The 19,730-nt window shown below is 42.8% G+C and overlaps 1 protein-coding gene across 1 annotated transcript in view; it reads right to left on the bottom strand.

Moving 5' to 3' along the window:
• Positions 1 to 19,730, bottom strand: part of LOC119497434 (E3 ubiquitin-protein ligase RNF19A-like) — a 30,578-nt gene that overhangs the window by 4,079 nt on the left and 6,769 nt on the right. The window contains exons 2-9 of the mRNA XM_037785564.1: positions 9,773 to 10,783; positions 5,557 to 5,765; positions 4,357 to 4,501; positions 3,759 to 3,921; positions 1,546 to 1,660; positions 1,144 to 1,305; positions 594 to 807; positions 335 to 478 (exon numbers count right to left, since the gene is read on the bottom strand). Of these exons, the coding sequence (XP_037641492.1) occupies positions 335 to 478; positions 594 to 807; positions 1,144 to 1,305; positions 1,546 to 1,660; positions 3,759 to 3,921; positions 4,357 to 4,501; positions 5,557 to 5,765; positions 9,773 to 10,500 (1,880 nt within the window). The 5' untranslated portion in view covers positions 10,501 to 10,783. The remainder of the gene's footprint in view (positions 1 to 334; positions 479 to 593; positions 808 to 1,143; positions 1,306 to 1,545; positions 1,661 to 3,758; positions 3,922 to 4,356; positions 4,502 to 5,556; positions 5,766 to 9,772; positions 10,784 to 19,730) is intronic.

Raw genomic sequence — 19,730 nt, 5'->3', positions numbered from 1 at the left:
ATGCAATTAATCTTGATTAAATATTTGAAGCGACTGACAACCCAGCCTTACTACCCAAAGGGGACAAAGGAGTATGTAAGTAAATAAGTGGTTAACATCAGTAACTTGAGCTGTGGTTGAGTTTTGACTCCTCATAACGTCACGTTATCATCAGCTCACTCACTGTAAATGCAAACTTCGGCTGCTGACTCGTTAGAGTGTTAACTATGACGTTTCCGTTAACATCAAACAGTCTAACGTTAGATAACTGGTAGCGTTAATACTAGAAAAAGTATCTCATTGATTTGGGAATAGTAACAAGCTCGAGCCGTCTCATCCAGTAAATGCTGCTCACCTGTCGAGGGGCATGTAGGCGTTAAGAATGGATCCAGCCATTGCTTTGGTGCTAGCGTTGTCGCTGATTGTGCCCAGGCTGACGGTGCCAGACTCGCCGCTCAGGCTGCAGCGCTCCTTCTGCACATCAGCCTGCACCTCCAGCCTGCGGTGGGGTGGAGGAGGAGGGGGGTGTGATTTTAGACAATGCAGGAAAGCACCATGAAGTCCAAAGTTGGACCAACATTTAAATCCCATGACATGTGTTGCTGTTTCAGTACCTGTTTAAGTAATTGACCATGGCGCTGCCAGAGAGGCTGCCGGTGATGCTGGCTCCCGCCAGGGCCATGGTGGACGCCGTCTCACTCAAATTGTCCCTGATGGCCCCCAGACGGTCCATGTGGCTGCCGCTGGCACTCAGGCTGCCTGTCATCCCCCCGACACTGCCTTCGCCTATACTAGGGTTGTTCCTGGTGTCTGCCACTGACGTAGTATCTACATTGAATGTACGATCATAAAAAATAAACATTTAAAAATATAACAATAACAATGGAACAAAAGGCAGAGCTGTGTCTAAAACATGACAAGTTTCTAATTAAAGTTTTTTCTAAGAAGCCGCAAGCTTTTGTTCTCACAGAAGAGGCACATTTTTCTGTAAAAGAATAAAGTGAAAGAACACTTGACATGTGTGAAACCAGCAGCAGATTTCATTTGGACACGGACTCCGTAGCGTATCGGTCAGCAAAAGGAAAATTCTGCTGTTTGCTGCCTTGGGCATAAACACATGGAGTCACTTTTGGGTGTCAGTGGGGGGGTTATGGTGAACCTTACCGGTGGCAGCGGCCCCACTGCCAACATTCATGTCATTCTCGTCGTCAAATTCTATGCGAACTCCTTTGCCATTCCCAGCTGAGACACCACAACCTCCGCTACGGCACAGCGAGATGGGCACCACGCCGTAGACGTAAGCCAGCATGATGGGAACTCCGATGCCTGAGGGGTGAAAGAGACGGAAACACCAGGGACGTGTCAGACCAAGGCACTGGAAAAAAAATCTGTGAAAACAAACTTTTGCATAATATGAACTTCAAAGAAATTCCTGAAGCTAGCAAAGTCAAACAAGGAGATGTCAATAAAGATCCTCAGGCATGCAGAGAGCTAGAGCGCTAGAGGCAGAGACACACAGAGAAAGAGAGAGGAAGGAGGTAAGGAGATGTTGGAGAATAGACTGACCGACGGTGACTGCAGCCACCACTGGAGACACAATGACAGAGAGAGTCACTCCACCAGCGATCACCAGGTTCCTCTTGTGGTTGGAGATATCTTTGCCTTCATAGCGGTTATGAATCTAACAGAGAAAGAAAGGGGAACAATGAGACTCACACAGTCAGATAGAGCAACTTCTCACAGGGTTTCCCCATTAATTACATAAACTGTAGTGACCCGCCATAGTCCATTTTGTCCCGCCACAGTTTCATAATGAACCGAAAATATTTTAACACATCTCAACGGGTGGGTTGGCTCGCCATCGCCGGGCGCATTTCCTCCGCGACGCTGCCCGGCTCTAGTTGGGCTCGGAAAGGCCCAGGGGTGAAAGTGGCTCGCGGCTCCCACCGTGTACTCATCATGCAGAATGATAATATATTACTGGATTATAATTATTGATGCATTAAGGTGTTCATTCATTTGAACTACTTTATATACTTAATAGGGCTGTCAAAGTTAACGTGATAATAACGCGTTAATGCACATTTGTTTTAACGCCACTAATTTCCTTAACGCCTTAACGCAACTTGTGATGTTTAAGTTGTAGCAGGCTCAGTTTTAAAGCTAGAGTGAAGATACTGGCATCATATGAATTTAGAAAACCAAGGAACCATGTCATACTAGTTCCCTCTAGAAAGGGCCTAAATGACGCTCCAAACTTGCTCTAAATGTTGGCGAGATTAAGACTAAATCTAGAATAGCTGCCAAAACTAACACTGTATAGAAGACTGAAAACAGCAACATTGGAACAGAGCCACAAAGACTGCTTGTTAACTATTATCATCAGATTCCTGCTTTCTAAGTCAGTCAACAGTGACAAAGTAGAGCTGATATGACACGTGAGCACGCTGCCAGTAAATGGCCGTGGTCCCGGTGTAGTGATTCACCAGGATGCAGATATAAAATCAAGTCTGAACAGCCACATTCACCCACTACGTGTGGAATGCAGGTGATTCATGCTCAGATGTTTCACATGTGATCGCTGCTGAATGTGGTCTGGTTTTGTCGGGGAGGAGTGTTGGCTCCGCCCTCTTCTTGGCTGGCTTGAGAGGGGAATTCTGGAGAGCCTGAATACTTTCGTTTCACTGTAATGTCAAGTTCTTACTGAACAGAGCTGATGACTGTGTATACACAGAAACACCAACACACAGGGCAGGTTACTGACAAATCACCTCAGCTGGCTTCAGATAACTTAAGCTGGACATACACTGTACGATTTTAGAAATGTTGTTGTGTAATTCCTACTCCTACTGTACGAACAAATTGTTTGCAATGTAAGGCCAAAGCTCACGATTTATGTGCTCACACTGTACGGTCCGATCGTCAGCCACGACCAGAGTGATCACACTGTACGTGTAAAACTCGTCGGCCCCTGAGAGTCGTTCTGGTTGTTGACAGTTGTCAATAAAGATTTGTTTGAAAGCTCCGAGGCAGGTAAAGTTAGTTTGCTAGCAGAGGTCTGTACGGGTCACAATGCTAACGGGGCAGAAATGTGATGCCTTGATCATCTGTACCATCCTGTCTGCTGAAACGTCTAAAAAAAAAAAAAAAAAAAAAAAGAGGCGCCCGCGTAACGTTATATGGACTCGCAGGCTAGGAAGACGTGGACAGTAAGGCTTGTCCATTTTACAGAGAGAACTGGAGGTAAGCTAGCTACGTTTTACTATATGTATTGTACATTGTTATCCTGACAGCTACGCTCCGATTACTGTAAAAAGAGGAGAAAAAAGGCAACGAGGTTGGGGAATTGGCTCGTGGTTCTGCTTCAACTGTGCGAGAAAAACAGAAACAGGCTAAAATCGTACAGTGTATACCCAGCTTAAGAGCCTTGGAAAAATACAAGACAGTATGTGTGTTAGTTTCATAATATAAGTTACTGATTGATGCAGTGCTGGTCTCCGGTCACGCACTGTATTTACTTCCTCATCTGATGAACTGTGAAATGCTTAGTTGTGTAACGCTGACTATGTTTACAACTGGAACGAAAGAGTTACACTTTGTGTGAAAGAACTCAGAACACTCAGAATGAAACCTTGTGTCTTCATAATAAACCATACATTCAAGTGTGAACCTGAACGGATCCTGAGTCAATGTGCTGCCTCATCCAGGTCGTGAAAACAAGCAGGAAAACTTAAATATGTTCCAGACTAGAGTACATTAATGTGTCTCCAGAGCCTCACCTTCCTTCCCACATATACTGGGATGCCAATAATCATAGCGGGGATGGCGATGCCGGCGATGAGTGCGATGCCAACGGGGGCACCCACAAGGGTTCCCAGTTGCCAAAGAATCTTCTTCTTCCTGCTCCATGGCTTCTTCCCCCAGAAAGTACAGCCTGACGGACTGAGAGAGGTAGAAGGGAAAGGTTAAGAAAAAAAAATTAAAACAATGGAGGCTAGGCTAAGCATTTTTCCATTCATACGGTTGATACTGTAATAGGTCTTCAGCTTTTTCATCCCTTGTTACACAACAGCTTGTCGGGAAGGAGGTTATGTCTCCGCAGATACCGACAGTGACGATTGAGAGGGATTCTTTTTCCATCAGTCTATACATAGTTTTTTAGGGGATTGTTGCATATTATACCTTAAAATATTTGAATCGATTGACAGCCCTATACAGAACTGAAAGAAAAATGTCAAAACAAAGGTTTTAAGTGAGCTGGCTAGTTGTGGACTGCCACGTATTAAAAGAGACCCATAAACATTTTTACAATGGCAAATATGACAGTGTTTATTGGCCTGGGCATTATCTGAAAATCCAGCGTGCTGGCAAACTGACCTCAGGTAGTGCAGGTCTGAGATTTCCTTCATGCAGAGCCAGCAGAACTCACAGCCGCAGACGGCGCAGGTCATGTGGTTACAGCTGCCGTCGTTCATCTTGATGATGTAAGCAGCACAGCGCGGACATGGCTTGATGTCATCAGCTGGGAGGCACAAGGATGGAAAGAGAACATGATTTCATTGTGCATAATTTATTATTTCACTGACTAGTTACACTTCTGCTGTCAATCAAACTAGGCCTGGTCAGTCAGGTAACATCTTTCAAACTTCTTCATGGTGAGAAAAAACATCCCCTACAAATAATTTGTCACTTTCTACTTTGTACATGTTGTGGAAGTCCCAGATATGTCAGAAAACCAAACGTTGTGTCTGGGTTCATAACATCACCTTCCGGCGCTCTGTGAATTTCACCGAGCTGTATCTAGCAAGCCACACGTCGCTACTGCGGTATGAACCCAAAATAAAAAGATTGTGCTGTGATTTAATTGCAATAAACACATCAAAATGATGCCGAAATAACAAAATAATGATGCCGATGTGTAAAAAGTCTGAATTCATGCTTTGACAGGTCCATCCGCAAGACGACAAGAAAACAACTCTTAAAATGCTTGTTTTCTGAATGGAGTTTGGATTGATCAGTACCAGGCTATGTAGCTGCTCCATCAACACTCAGGATAAAGTCATCTAGGTATAAATACGGCAGTGACATTGTCGTCTGTGGTTTATACATATACATTTATACACTAAGTTTCGCCCGGTCTCTGTACAGATGTGATGTACTATCGTAGCTCTTGATGACCACAGACAGATACAATCATTTTTCCTCCATTTCTGATTCAACAACGTCAGTGACGACAGGAGGAGAATCTCAATGCAGATAGACTTTCCCGACACAGTGTCACGCAAACTCCTGCGAATACGCAAATGGCGCAAATTTCATGAGTTTGCGTTGTGCCATTCACGTCGCCCGCCGTGGATTTGCGTCTATTCGCCTCTTTGCATTGACTTTGTATGTAATCGCGCCGCGCGAAAAGTTGGCTTCGCTCTTGGTGTGAATGCGCCATTAGAGGAAGAACTATGCAACACCATTACACTTGTGGTAAAGTTCTGGATATAATATATGCTCATGTTTAACAATGTGTGAGTGATTTGACAGACATGCATAGGATAAACAGAGAAAAAGAAAAGAGCAGCCAACCTGCAGCTCCGCTCTCTTGGCTGTAGCTGAGGGAGGACGAGCGGACCGTCCTCAGGCGGAGGCTCTGGGCTCTCTGCTGTCGTGCTGCGTCACAGGTCTGGTTGGGATGCCACAGCTGCTTGCAGTGGTAGCAGAACTCTGTACCACAGCCCTCCCTGCCACACGTGATCTTAGGACAGCTGGCACAACCGAAAGCGATCACCGCATACCTGGTAGAAGACAAACATAACATATTAGGCACAGGTTAAGATTTAATAAACCGTGATGACATCACAGGATGAATTTGGTCTAAGGTCACAGGAAAAACAGAGAGATTGGTGTCTGGAAGCACAAATGAAAACAGTGGTGTTACAAGCAAACAATGCATATATAAGTAAAAGTGTTGCACATAAAATAAAGGTGCAGACAACAAAATAAGACATCTGACATTTGAGAAGAGGTGATGCAGAACTGTATTCATTTTCTTAACACTTCTACTAACGTAGCTGGGGCCTATGTAAGCATTTTAAAACACCAGCTTAATCCATCTTGTTATACTTATATTAGTGAGCTTCTAAAATGGCAAACTAGGCAACCACTTTGTCTCCCTCTTTTTATCAGCGCTGTGATATATCATCTAAAGGCTGCAGGGTACTCCTCAGTAATGATGCTGTGTCCATCCTCAATCACTGCGTTCACTAGTAAATTACATGATAAGTGTGGTTTCGATCTGAACAGGACATTTTGTGTGCTTTAATCATTTTTATTGTATCAAACAGAGTCTGGAATAAAATCTACAGCTGTTGTCAGTCTGCCTGGTTCCCCCAGTAGCTGTGTCTTCTGCAATCGCATGTGTATTTACAAGACACAGCACAGCAAACCCTAACATCTCTGACAGATTGACAGCGGAGGTGATGCGATGCATGATGCATTGAGACAAAATCAGGGCGTGCTGACAAAAAGACAACGTTCAAAGGTAAGAGAAGTCCGTCTGTTTGAAGGATGACAGCTGCAAAATACTGGCTAGCCAATTTCCTGAGGGAAACCCTGGAGTGTGTGACGTAGTTGCATCCGACTGTAGCCTCCCAGCCCCTCTGTGACTGACCCAAGATTAAGTTTCAATCACAGAGCCACAGAGAGCCTGGGAGACTTCCTCCGCCGTGGATTGTTTTACTCTACTGAGGACTGAGTGTAGAATGCAGACAGACACTGAGGAATAGCAGAGACGTGTCAATCTTATTTAAAATCATTGTCAGTAAACAGCCAGCACTGAACACTACGCAGACTAAGACAAGATAAGATATACTTAATGGTCCCCAAGGGGAAATTTTGCTTGAGCAATAGTGATGCACACAGCTGCAATCAGCGTAAAACAATACAAAGCCAGCAAGACATAACAGTGGTACACCAAAGACGCAGTAAAAAAACATATTGCATATGCCCATTATACTGTATATGACAAGCCAACCACAGAAGATGGCAAGCAACCGCTATGTTCGTGTTTTTTTTTTTTTTTTTATTCTTTACAATGGGAGCGCTGTGTATTTTCACTATGCTACAGTGATAATACAGTATTATATTCAATAATGTCAGATTAATACAACCATATGTCAAAAAATGCTGAAAATATGAAGTTTCTTTTCTTCTTTGTTTTACCGTCTTTCACCCTGGCTCAGTATTGACTTGGCTGGCGAGATGGGTGGGTGGGCTCAGGCCCAGAACTTCTCTGATCCCTTTACAAGGTGCACCTGATTATGTGGGCCAAATTACAGTACGCCGAAGCTATTGTTTCCAGGAGGGGGTCATTGGATCACATGTGCCTTCTGTGAATTTCACAAAGTTCTCTGAAACAATGAACACAAATAACTGCGTAATAAAACTGCATGATGTTGGCCAAAGCCTCTGATCTTCAGGGAAGAGGAAAAAGCAAGAGGAAAGGACAGAGTACAGAGAAATTGAAAAAAATAAAATGGAGGGAAACTCTGGGTTGAAAAAATAAAATCTAGTCTCCGAGCACAAGAGATACACATTTGCCGTCTGACAAACGTGAGAGGAAGGAAGGACTCGACTAAGGACAACGACATAAAGCTGAACTCAAAGAACCAGTGAACACTGTGTTCACTGCTACAGTTACAGCCAACAGCCAGCTGACCACCGACATATGCACACTTTCTGTGTCTGTGCTGAGGAAATAGCTGTTCAGGAATTTGTATACACAAACTGAGAATATGTCTGATAAATTGGAACTCTATTGTAAAGTTTGCTTTGGCATTGTGGTCTTTTGCTTGTAAAAAAAAGAAAAGAGAAGAATAAGCTGAGCTCTATCTCACTGACTGCTGCCACCATCAATTCAACACACTCAACTGGCAGTACAACAGTGAACTAGTGGCAACAATGGTGGACACACACTGCACAAACTGCAGCCAATAGTCAGCCACAACGCTTAAAGAAGGCCATCTGACGTCTAACTGTTGGCTTGGTGTCCTTGGGCCTTAGAGGAAAGGACTGAAAATGGAGAAAAAGATACCGTGGCAAGACTAGGGAAGGCCAATACATCAATATATAAATAAGTATCCTGGCTAGGGGTAGGGCTGCACAATTAATCGAATATTAATCACGATCACTTTTTTGGCTTCCCACAATTAAATGGCAGCAATATTTCTGTTTAAAAATGTGTTCCTGCATGTTGCGGCTGCAATCCAGAGCAGAAGAGTAATAGACTCTATATATCTTGTTTGGAAAAACAAAAATGCACTGAATTCAGGTGTAGAAGAACCTTATTTTAAGTCTTATTTGTATGCACAAATGTGTTAAATAACAGGAATGTAGCCTAGCACAACGTGAAAGTGAAAGTAGCAATTTTGGTACAATATTATTTTGCTTCTAGGAGATACACTGTGAATAAGAACCAGGCTTAATTTGATGCAAATATTTGTACATTAGCTTGAAAGAAGCACAACATGGAAGTGAAAGCAGTGCTTGGTTTATTTAAATATGAATAGAAATATTTTGTCCCTAAAATCGCGATATATAATCATGATCTCAACATTGATCAAAATAATCGCGATTATCATTTTGGCCATAATTGTGCAGCCCGAACTAAGGGTGGGCGATATGATCTAAAATGTATATCATGGTATTTCTTTGTTTTTGCGGTGATGGTATTATATCCATTATTCCAAAATTAAAAAGGGATACTTCACTCAAAACATGACTCCACCTCTTTTCTTTCTATTGTCAATGTAAGGGGAAATATCTTAAAAAACAGATGTGTTTATTGGCTCCAAATAAGATTGAAAATGAGCTATAGGCCTACATGTGTTTTGGGAGGAGTAGCCTGCCACATAATGTAAATGTAATGTGATTCACAGCTAACAATAACAGCCATGCTGTTGTTTTGACTTGTGAGAGAACGTGTGCACATGGGTGTGCTAAACCAAAATGTGTGTGTGTTTATCACTGTAATGATCACATGCAAAATCCATGTCGTGGCCAAACGTGACAACTGTGACATTGATCCTGGCTGTATTGTAATTTCTCAAAATTCAGTCATATATATTGGGATACTTCAGTATGCCAATACTGTCCTGCCCAGTAGGATAAACTTGTTCTAGCTCCAAGCAAATCCAAGGCAAAAGTCTAACATTGTTTTATGATACAGCTATTTCAACTTGTCACGCCTCTCACATTTTTTTTTTACCCTCAAAATATATTTTGTTACTATTCTGGTCAAGGTTACAAAACAGGACATCCCAGAAAACAAAACAAAACATCCAGTTGCCAAAGTATTCAAGGTCACTATGGCCTCAGAATGAGGTATAAACAGTACTTGAAGAAAGCCTGATGGGACGGGGGTGGACGGGGGGGGCTTTATAGCCACCTGACCTCAAACAATTCCTGGAAGAATAGGAAATGGCTGTGAGCGAGAGAAAGCGAAGAAGAGAGGGAGAGTTTTTAAACATGATAGAAACAGGTCTGCTTAAGGATAGTAATTCTCCCAAATAAGTTAACCTTTTCAGGCAGCAATGTGTGCTGTGTCTGTGTTCATGCATCTTCATCCCTGGTTCAGGATTATAACTAGATCTCAATGGTTTATGCTTATGAAGGCACACATCTGAGGGAAAACACATTTGAGAGATTCTAGATATGTTCATGGTTTATATGACAGGATCAGGATCAGTGTGAGCTGCATCACAGTGTATGTTATGGTGGCTGTATATTTAAGTTCACTTCTTACCCACAGTCCGGCGCAGGGCACCAGCGGCAGTCAGGGTCAGCCACGAGCCACCTCCTCAGCATGAACTCCTCGTATTTCTCCATGAGCGCATGGTCACCCAGGATCATGCGGATGTCGTGCGGGTTGAAGCGCTCCGAGCACTCAGGGCAGCTGATGTTGACACGCGACTCTGAGATCTCGATGCGCAGGTACTGGCGCAGGCAATCGATGCAGGAGCGGTGGTGACAGGTCATGATGTCAGGGAAGTTCTCCCTGGAGTGGCGCAGAAGGCACAGCGGGCACTCCAGTAGCTCTGACCCCACCCCACCCCCCACCTTGGCGGAGGAGGAGGAGGAGGCGGTGGCAGAGGAAGAAGGCCCCGAGGCAGATGAGGTGGAGGCAGCAGCAGAAGCAGCAGCAGCAGAGGCAGCTCCGGTCCCAGCCACAGAGAAGAAGGCAGAGTTCTTGTCATTACACATCTCAGAGTGGATGCTCTCGATGCTGGCGATGCCATCCACCCCTCCAAGCCCTAGAGGTCCAGGATGTTGGAGCTCTCGGGACCTTTGGCGCCCTGATTTGGGCTCCCGACCTCGCCGTCTAAAAAGAGAGGCCAGGGAGAGGCGCCTCTTCTTCGGGACCTTCTTCACAGAGGGCAGAGAGATGGAGGAAGCAGTGGACTGCAGGTCCCGGTCAGAGCCCATCACCCCACCGCTACCACCACCCAACTGCTGGTGCTTCTGCAGGCTCATCTCTAGGGAGGGAGGGGAGGGGTGTGCCAGCGGGGAGCCAGGGCTGGGTAGCCTGTCCCTCGCATGTGCAGGGAGGTCTGGGAGTGGGATGGAACTGGAAGAAGGGGTAAGGTGGTGGATGGGGGAGGGGTAGGATGGGCCAGGGTAGGAGGGCAGGGCTCCTGAGGGCCCGTCTGCGCTTAAGACATGGTGGCTTCTCCTGATCAACCTCGTGGTCACATCTAATAGCCGGATTTTGGCGAAGGGGTAGGGGTCACCTGCTGCGAAACTGATGCAACAGAACCTGGAGAGAGCAAAAGAAGAAAATTGTGGGGAAAAGGCGAGGGAAGGGAAGAGAGGGAAAAAAGGAGGGGGAGAGAAGACAGGAAGGTGAGATTTTAATATATGTTTATATTCAATTTCAATAACCACTCAGTGAAATGAGTGTAATGAAACAGAAATGCAAAAGGCCATTTTTCATTCAGACACACATTCTTAAAAGCTATACCTCAAAGTGTAGAAACTAAAAAACAAAATTGAATCGTCAACGTTATCGGTTCTTTTATCAGTGCTTTGCATAGTTAAATTTGTTGTAATTTATTATCCCACTGCAGCATCTCCTCTGCTCTCTGTGTCTGGAGCTACCACCTCCAACTACACAAACAAGCATTCACATGGAGCGAAGGTAACTACGACAACTACGCTTATTGTAAGTGCAATAAAACCGTTGCCAGTAAAAAGCCATCAATACACCTGTTCAACAAGCATAAACAAACATGTAGAAAAGCGATATTTCAATCTGTTCAGTCAGCAGTCTCTCATCCACCACTGCTGTTTTACACAATAGCAAATTGTTACAAACAAGCGAAAACAAAAGCCGTCTGTATGTAGTCAAACTGTTTAGCTTAGTTTGCCACGTATCCTAAAATTCTTGTAAACTAATCTGCTGTCTGAGAAAGGCAGCCCCTCCTCCCTCTAGCATATACTGACATTTATGTTAAATGCATTCAAACGGCCCCGATGGAGCTGACCATGGATGTGTAAAGAGAACGGAGCTGACAGTGAGAGCTAGCGACGCAACTAAACTGTTAACAAAGGGAACGGTATATACAAAATACATATATGGAAATAAGATTGATTGGATTATATTCACCAGAAGTATAAAATATTACATGTTCCTTATACATTACAAATAAAATACCACTAATTTGTGAGATAAATGTCTTTATTCTTTATTTTTTTTGGTTGCTGGAAACAATTTAACAAATAATTCCTGACAATGACTGATATATTTGACTTCAGGACATCTCTGACTACATACATGCTGAAAATTAAACATTTTAATTTAGATATTTTTCAAATTAAAAGTCCCTAGAAGTCTATGATTCAACTTCTCCCATGGTCTAGTGTTAAAAAGGTTAACAAAAGTCGCAATAAATCGTAATATCGAATTGCAATACTTGTAGAATCGCAATACTTAAAAATCGCAATACATATCAAAATGGATCCCAAGTATCGTGATAGTATCAAATAGGGAGATGGGTGTATTGTCCAAGCCCTATAATTTCATGCATTTAATTTCCTTGAGTGCAGCCTTCCAATACTCCAATGCTTATTCAATAAACACTGCAGTATTCCTATGCCATGTATTTGCTGCTTCTTGACATTTTGCTCAGTCAATATCACAGCTGGCAGAGTGCAGGTTTGCATAGCTGATCAGCGCGTCAGTCACAGAGCTGAGAAGAGAGGACAAAAGGTTGACAACCTTGGACGGTATTGACGCAGAGAGAGACAGCACTCTGATGTGTCTGTAAGATCAACAGTGACAAGGCCTGGGCCCAGACGTCCTCTGCTGATAATGGCAAACAGGAGGAAGTGTGAGATAATAATGCACGGTTTTGCGTTGGTAGACCGGTTCCTGATGTAGCAGCAATTCAGACAGCGACTACTGTAAATCACAATTGCAAAGGCAGTTGCACAACAGCAACTTACATGAATTTTCAAGGTGACATAAGGACATTTAAGGGACATAAATAAAGCTAGATAGTCACAGTCTAAAATGAATCAGCTGAAAACAGAGCAAAATGATGTTAAATGTCAAGGAGAATGGTCTAACAAACTAACACTTTACATCATATCTAGCTGTACAGGGCTAAATCACTGATGTGAAGCTTAAAAAAAGAACAAGGGTCAAAACAGCAGAAGATTTAACAATTCACAGTAACAAAGACTAAGATTAACATTTTGGATTCCTTAAAGATCCTCTACAGAGGCATGATCTTGCAATTTCGACAGAACTTTGCTGGTAAGATCTGGTAATTTCACAATTTCCTGTATGACAAAACATGAACCGTAACTGAAATCTCCATGTCTGAGCGTGTTTTTGTGACTAGTCACACACAAAAATGATAATATCAGGACAGATGGCTTCTGAGCCAATCTGATGTGTGTTCTGTCCACTTAAGAATTTTACACATTCGAGAAGGGTGAGAGAAACAAAGAGCCAAAGAGAGGGAGACTGTGAACTAAAACAGTGCACAACTGCAGAGAAAAAATAAGCTACAACCCAAACCAATACCAGATTTTTGGAAGTTAGGTCTATTGTTACATTTAAATATAATGCATACACATTTTGCATCAACTGCTTAAAATGTGCCCAAGAGGAAAAGACAAATCGTGTACAGTAGCAGGTTATTCTACAGTTGAACAGACATGACTGCATCACCATTTCCTCATTTGTGATAATTCAACTCACATAGAATTATGTTCAACTGAGCCTTCTGGAAATTCTATGTAATCTTGACGCAGCTTCCTTTTTCTTGTATCACATGCTGTAATTTGATGTTTTAAATTGATTAGGCTTTCCAAGAAACTATGCATCAGACCGGCAATACGTCATCCAGAGTAGGCTCGCATGACCACACCCCCTTTTGGGGGAAAACAATCCTGTGTCCCTCATAGACGGTAACAGAGTAAAGAGAAGAAGTTGAAAATGTCTCCAAACTTCTCCTTTAAACAAACCAGTAATAGTAATAACGCTATGCTGAAGAGTTGCTGTAGTTGGTTCCACCAACAATAAATCCAAAAACTCTGATCTCCAATTTGTTCCCCTGCTGTGTCCTAAAAAAGATCTAATAGAGGAGCTTTATGACTCCAAGCTATAGACTAGACCAGCAAAGCGTCATCTCTGAGGCCGCGCTCCCTTTTGGGGGAAAGAAACTCGCCGTCACAGGAGAGAAAATGATGAAAAGCTGTTGTGTAGCGGGTCAACCGAGGCTTTCACACTGACATCTGAGGCTCATACGATACGTGAATATTCACTGTCAGTGTGCTAAATGGCTAAGTGATGCTGGTGACAGTGACTAGCATGGCTAGCTAACGTTAGCTTGAGTGGGAGGCTGCTGCAGTAATACAGTCATACATTAACGTTATAGCAGCATCAGACTGTCGTCTCCAACTAAATCTCAGCCTATAGATCAAACAGATGGCTGTTAACACGTTGATTATTTACAGACAACACTTAGCCTGATTCAATCATATGTAGCGATGTCTGGATAAGCAATATCTGGCCACTGTGTTGGACGGGGGAAGACTGAAGGGACATGGTGGTGATCAACCTTAATTTATTAAGGTATCGTGAAAGCTCAGGTTCAGGCAAGGTCGCAAAATAATTATTAAACATGTGTATAAAACAAACATTCGTATAACAAGAGATGTTTGCATACAAACTTTTCAAAATTACAATCCAAACATACTTAAATTGCATTGAAGTCTATGGGATCTTCGTATTTCTATCCCAAAAGGGGTGCAGCTAGTCATAACGTGCAGAATTGCTTCAGTTCAGATGGATAGACAAAGTATATTTGTAGAGAAATAAAAGTCTGGCTTTAAAATTATGATCTGAAATGCGCAAGTACTTCTGTCTCCTGGACAGCCCACTTCTTGAGATTTGCTTTGAGAAATTTATCTGGAAGGAAGGGGGAAGATTGTGTACAGTTTCTGAGGAAATCCATGTGAGCCAGTAAGTACAGATTGGCTTCAGAAGCCTCAACCGCAACGAACCAACAAAACCATGTAAAACTGCATTTGAGAGTCAAGATCATCTACACCCAGCACAGAGAACAGGACTGAAAACCAGTATAAACTTGATATATTAATATTGATAAACTTGATTAAACCATAGGTTGGTACCACACTTTGCTTCAGCACTGACTGTACTCTCTGTGATTCTACATCTGTGTTGTGCTTTGTGTTTCTGGGAGTGGTGATGAGAGAGAATGTCTGTTATTTTGGGAGAGTGTTGCTACTGAAATCCAGCTTGCTCACTGGGTGTCCATCCCTGATTATGTGTGTGTGTGTTTATCTGTGTCTTTGGTTACACCTTGGCAATGAACCACGCTGTGGTGGAAACGCACACAGAGTAGTGCCGAGGGACGCAAACACACACACACCCGTAATCTACCCACACAAGCTGGAGGGGCCTGCAGAACATGCTCTCTCACATATGTGCATACTTTATAAGCACTTACTGCAAGTGTAGTAAAACAACCTCCACAGCCTGTCAATCTGCACCACTATACCAAAAGATCACAAACAGCACTGAGCACAACACCTCTACAGCTGCAACCAAACCACGGACACTACCAGCACCGCACTTCTCTGCTTTTCTGAAACACATGCTGCTCTTTCTCCCCGCCCCCCTCCCCTGTTCCACAGCTCTGACTCTCCTTGCTTTGAGCCAGGTCTGAAAACAGGAAACTCTGATGTGGTGTGCGCTGCAGGGCTGGCCTTAGTTTCTCCTTCATATTTGGTATGGGAATCACAAATTACCACTCCCATAGATGCATAAAGGACTGCGCATTTACTTTTCATCTCGGCGATGTTGAACATACATGTAAACACTTATTCTCCCATACACTTTATACTAAAGTAAGTTCGTTAATAGTCTGCAGTGCACGCAGTAACGGACACAGTGGGCTTCAGGGCTTTCCCCTGAAAGTCGATGAGTCGAATCATCGTCAGTGACCCCTCCGTTGATTTTTTTTTTTAAGAGGCTAGATCTATGAAGAACTTTGTGCTCTTGTAAAGAATGTTGTGCACTTGTAAACAAATTAATCATAAACCAATTGGTTGTAAAGATATGAATGGTGACTAGGCGTGTCACGATTGCGATTCTAAATCGGAAATCGATTGAAATTAGCTTCCGATTTCAATCATTGAAAACAAAAGCAAGATCGGCAATTATGTTCTTTTGTCTTCGCCCCGGCTACATGTGTGCATCCGAAGGCAAATACAGCTTGTCTCAAAAAAAGGTCACCATCTCGCGTCATGTTCAAATCTATAAACCAGCATAAAAATCATAATTACCAATATAAGCCACGTCCCTTTCACACAGGGAGCAGAGAGCACCATAGCCCCGGGAAGCGGCCAGGTCCGGGCGAGTGGTGCTGCAAAGCTCAAGGCCGGAGCCGGGAGCCACCTTTAACCCGGGCCTTTCCAAGCCGAGAGCCAGTTGTGCGCTCTGTGGCGCTCTAGCTCTGACCCACCAAGTTGAATCCCCCGCAGAGCAGACTGCGCGGACCCCACCGGCTGAGAAATGCACGAATATTTTCGGTTCATTATTGGGCTAACCCGAATACTTCAAAGCTTCAACCGTCGACCACATATGACCACATTTAACTATGTTTATTTGGTCAAAATCATCAGTGGAACTCAGGCCAAATGGGTTTTCTGATAGGCGGATAGTCTATATGAAGAAAACAAAAAAGAAGGAATAGTCGAATCTTCGTATTGAACAGCCAAATCCGAATTGAATCAAAATTCTGACTCGGGTACAGCCCTAGTGGGCTTTTAAGAACAAACGTTTAACAGAAAATGTTGTCAAGTTGTTTGTCAAGACATTTTTTAAACAAAGCACTGACATGCAAACCAAGTAAGGAAAGCCGCAAAAGAACACTATAGAAATCCAGTGGAAAACCCATTCAGCTTTTTCCTTCAGGGTGTTGTGCGTTCGTCCACAAGCAATGCTGCAGTCCAGTAGCACTGCTGTCGAGTGCATTGTACTGTGAGAGAGGTATAGGGGTACAGCGTGTAGTAAACAGTGTGAAAGGCTAATAGTTTTCATTCAACCGTGAAAAGATGATTGCAGGTCAGGTTCTTTATTGCGACCCTGATGTCTGTCACAAGGCTACCACCGCATCTAAATCAGCCAAGGAGTGACTGGCCGGGCTTATCGCTGCTGAGCAGATAGCTGTGTGTAAGAGTGTGTGATGAGAGGACTGATGATGCAGGTAGACTAGCACAGCGGTCTCATCTGAAGACCCTGGCTAGGTCCCACTCACAAAATGAAACACCTATGTCAGCTCATTGGCTGCAGGCTGTGGTCAGCAGTAAAGGCTTTTCTCATGGAGTGTGCCGATTTAAGTACATTAACACAATCCAAATCTACCCAGTGTGACTGGAACTGGAAGAGAGAGCACAAAGGGGCAGGGAGAGGGGGGAATTAATAATAAAGGAAAAGGTAAACAAGAAAAATTAGAGAGAATAACACATAAAAAGAATGCAAAAAACGATTTGGAGAGATGAAGAATGACGGAGGGAGAGGAAATGGGCAAAAAGATGCTGTGAGGAACAAAATCCTGTGATCTGGCAGCTTTCCACACGGTGCATTTCCCCTCAGAGATTAAGTGACATGTCTAAAGGAGAAGGCAGCAAAAATGTGAAAAAGAAGAATGGACAGAAAGACAATGGAAAGAAAACTCAATAATTTAACATTCCCCAGGCCTCTTAAACAAGAGATTATGGTTTGTCACTCATAAGTATTGGCTCACTAATGAAGCTGTGAGCTAAGAACGAAATAACATACTTTTAGGGCTTATAAACAAATGCTCAGTTTTCATTGGACATGTTTTGACAGATTTGAGAAATATTGACGCTGAGATCAAGGCTCTGTAATTGTTCATTTTATTTGGACCTCTGCGGGGAGCAGCCTGACAGCAGGTGATAGAATGTAAAAGTTAGGGGTATAACGGTACACAGAAGTCATGGTTCGATTCATACCCAGGTTTAGGAGTAGGGATCGACCAATGTGTTTTTTTCAGGACCGATACCTATTATTAGTTATAAAGGATATTGATAACCGATATTAGGGATGTTAATAATTAACCGTTTAACCGTTAACCGACAAGCTGATGCGTACTATTGTGAAAAGCATTAAAACAGGCTGCAAAACATTCCACTAATAATATAATAGTACTACGGTATATGTCTTTTAATCTGAGCGCATTATAAACACTGAAAAGGAAAATATGAAGAAAAGCAAAGCCCAGAAGCTAATAATCAAAACATGCCATTCACCCATTTGCACACAGTTAAGAATGCATGTGAACATGTACAATAAAGACAGTATTCAAGTGTGTAACACACACCCTCTACTTTACTTACTGACGCAACCAACAAATATCAATACGGAGTTTGTTTACAACCAAAACCAATGCAAGACAAAGCACCCACATTTGACAAGCTGTACTTTGCTGTTGTAAACAACTGTCCAAAACCGATTAGGGAAAACCACATGAGGTTTTATGGAGCAAAACATTTGCGTCGTGGAAAAACAGTAAAATTCTTGATGTCATAGGTGAGATCACAATCGCCCTGTAAAAAGCCCTCTGTTAATTGTCTTACTTTTCAGTAATCTTCGGTAATCACTAATACAAAGACAGCTTCTTACACTGACGCGATTAAGACCTAGGTACAAATGAGCAATAAAGAAAAATGTAAATGCTATTGCAGTGACAGTTTCTGTGTGCATGCACAAGAGCAACAAACTGAGAAAGCAGATAGAAGGATGAGAGCTGGTCGACGTGCCAGAGGTTTCCTTTGGGACAGAGTTCATTGGGCATACCAGAGAAAGAACAGATCCAGTACTGACCTCAGCTGACCTGCTGCAGCCTGGGAGAGTACAACTCTCACTAAACAAGCTGAGAACCATGGTACACAACCATGGTTTTCCCCTATAACAAATATCTCTCGATTCACCTCCATGAATATGGAAGACATATTCAGCACAAGGTCAAATAAAAAAGAGGATACAGCCTCAAGCAACTTGAAGTGTAATCCAAGCCACAGATCAAAAATTTTTTATATAAAATAGCTTACAAAATATTTCTAATTTCAGAGATTTAATATTTTGTAAGGTTGGGACGATACACCTATCTCCTGATTTGATACTATCACGATACTTGGGTGCCGATTCGATATGTATTGCAATTTTTAAGTATTGCAATTCTACAAGTATTGCCATTGGATATTATGAGTTATTGCGATTTTTGGAGTGAAAGAAGTGAAAGAGTCGCAATGAGTGAAATGGTCCTCTCAAAGACAGACTCATACACACAAAAAGCAAACCAGCTAAACAAACAATAAGTTAGAGGACCTTTTTAAGTTCCCACTGAGTTCTTCTCCAACCATGTTGACACGCTGGTTAAACATAAGCCTGGTTAGGCCAGCTCTAAACTAAAGGGAAATTCCAAAGGGGAAACCTCTCCAGATCCAATTCTAGTCTTTTCCTAGGCCAAGGAAGGTAAATCAGCACCTTTCGGTGGTCCAACAGCAAGGAGAGAACGTCATTCCATTCAGTAGATAATTAGACCATCTATTTTACCAGTGCCGAATTTCCACTGCATGGTATGGCTCGGCTTGATTCTGTATTATATACACAACACAATGTGTTCTTTTAAGCTGGGCATACACTGTAAGATTGTTATTTACCACTTTGGATTTAAAATGTGTGGGTGCAGGTTCAATCCACGTGGACCACCCGACGTTTTCTGCTTTCAAGTTTCAGCTCGCTGCGGTTTGTTTTGGTTGGCGGATACGGAACGGATATGACGTCAGGTTACTCAGACTATAACAATAAAAGTGCTCATTTCCTTTTACCTCCGCATAGATTAAAATGAAGGAAATATGTCGATTCTGGCATTAAAAAATGTATTTCAAAATCGTAAAGAAAAAAAAAACTTGCGATACATAGGTGAACTGTTTTTTTTTTTCCACCCCTAGTAGATGGACAGGTATACAAACAGAGAGACACCAGTGATGGCAGGCTAGGAATGAGACAGGCATGCAGACAAATGTGAACAGTGAAAAATGCAACAGCTGAGCCAGTGTATTTGGCCAGTCAGTATCGCTCCAACTGCATTCCTGGCCTGTCTGTCTCCTGTGTAATGCTGCCTCTATGCACATTCCTGGGC

This window comes from Sebastes umbrosus, chromosome 11 (assembly GCF_015220745.1).
Source record: "Sebastes umbrosus isolate fSebUmb1 chromosome 11, fSebUmb1.pri, whole genome shotgun sequence".
Classification (NCBI taxonomy): Eukaryota; Metazoa; Chordata; class Actinopteri; order Perciformes; family Sebastidae; genus Sebastes; species Sebastes umbrosus.
Note: the sequence above shows the minus strand (reverse complement) of the source record. Positions and strands in the feature narration are given on the sequence as shown.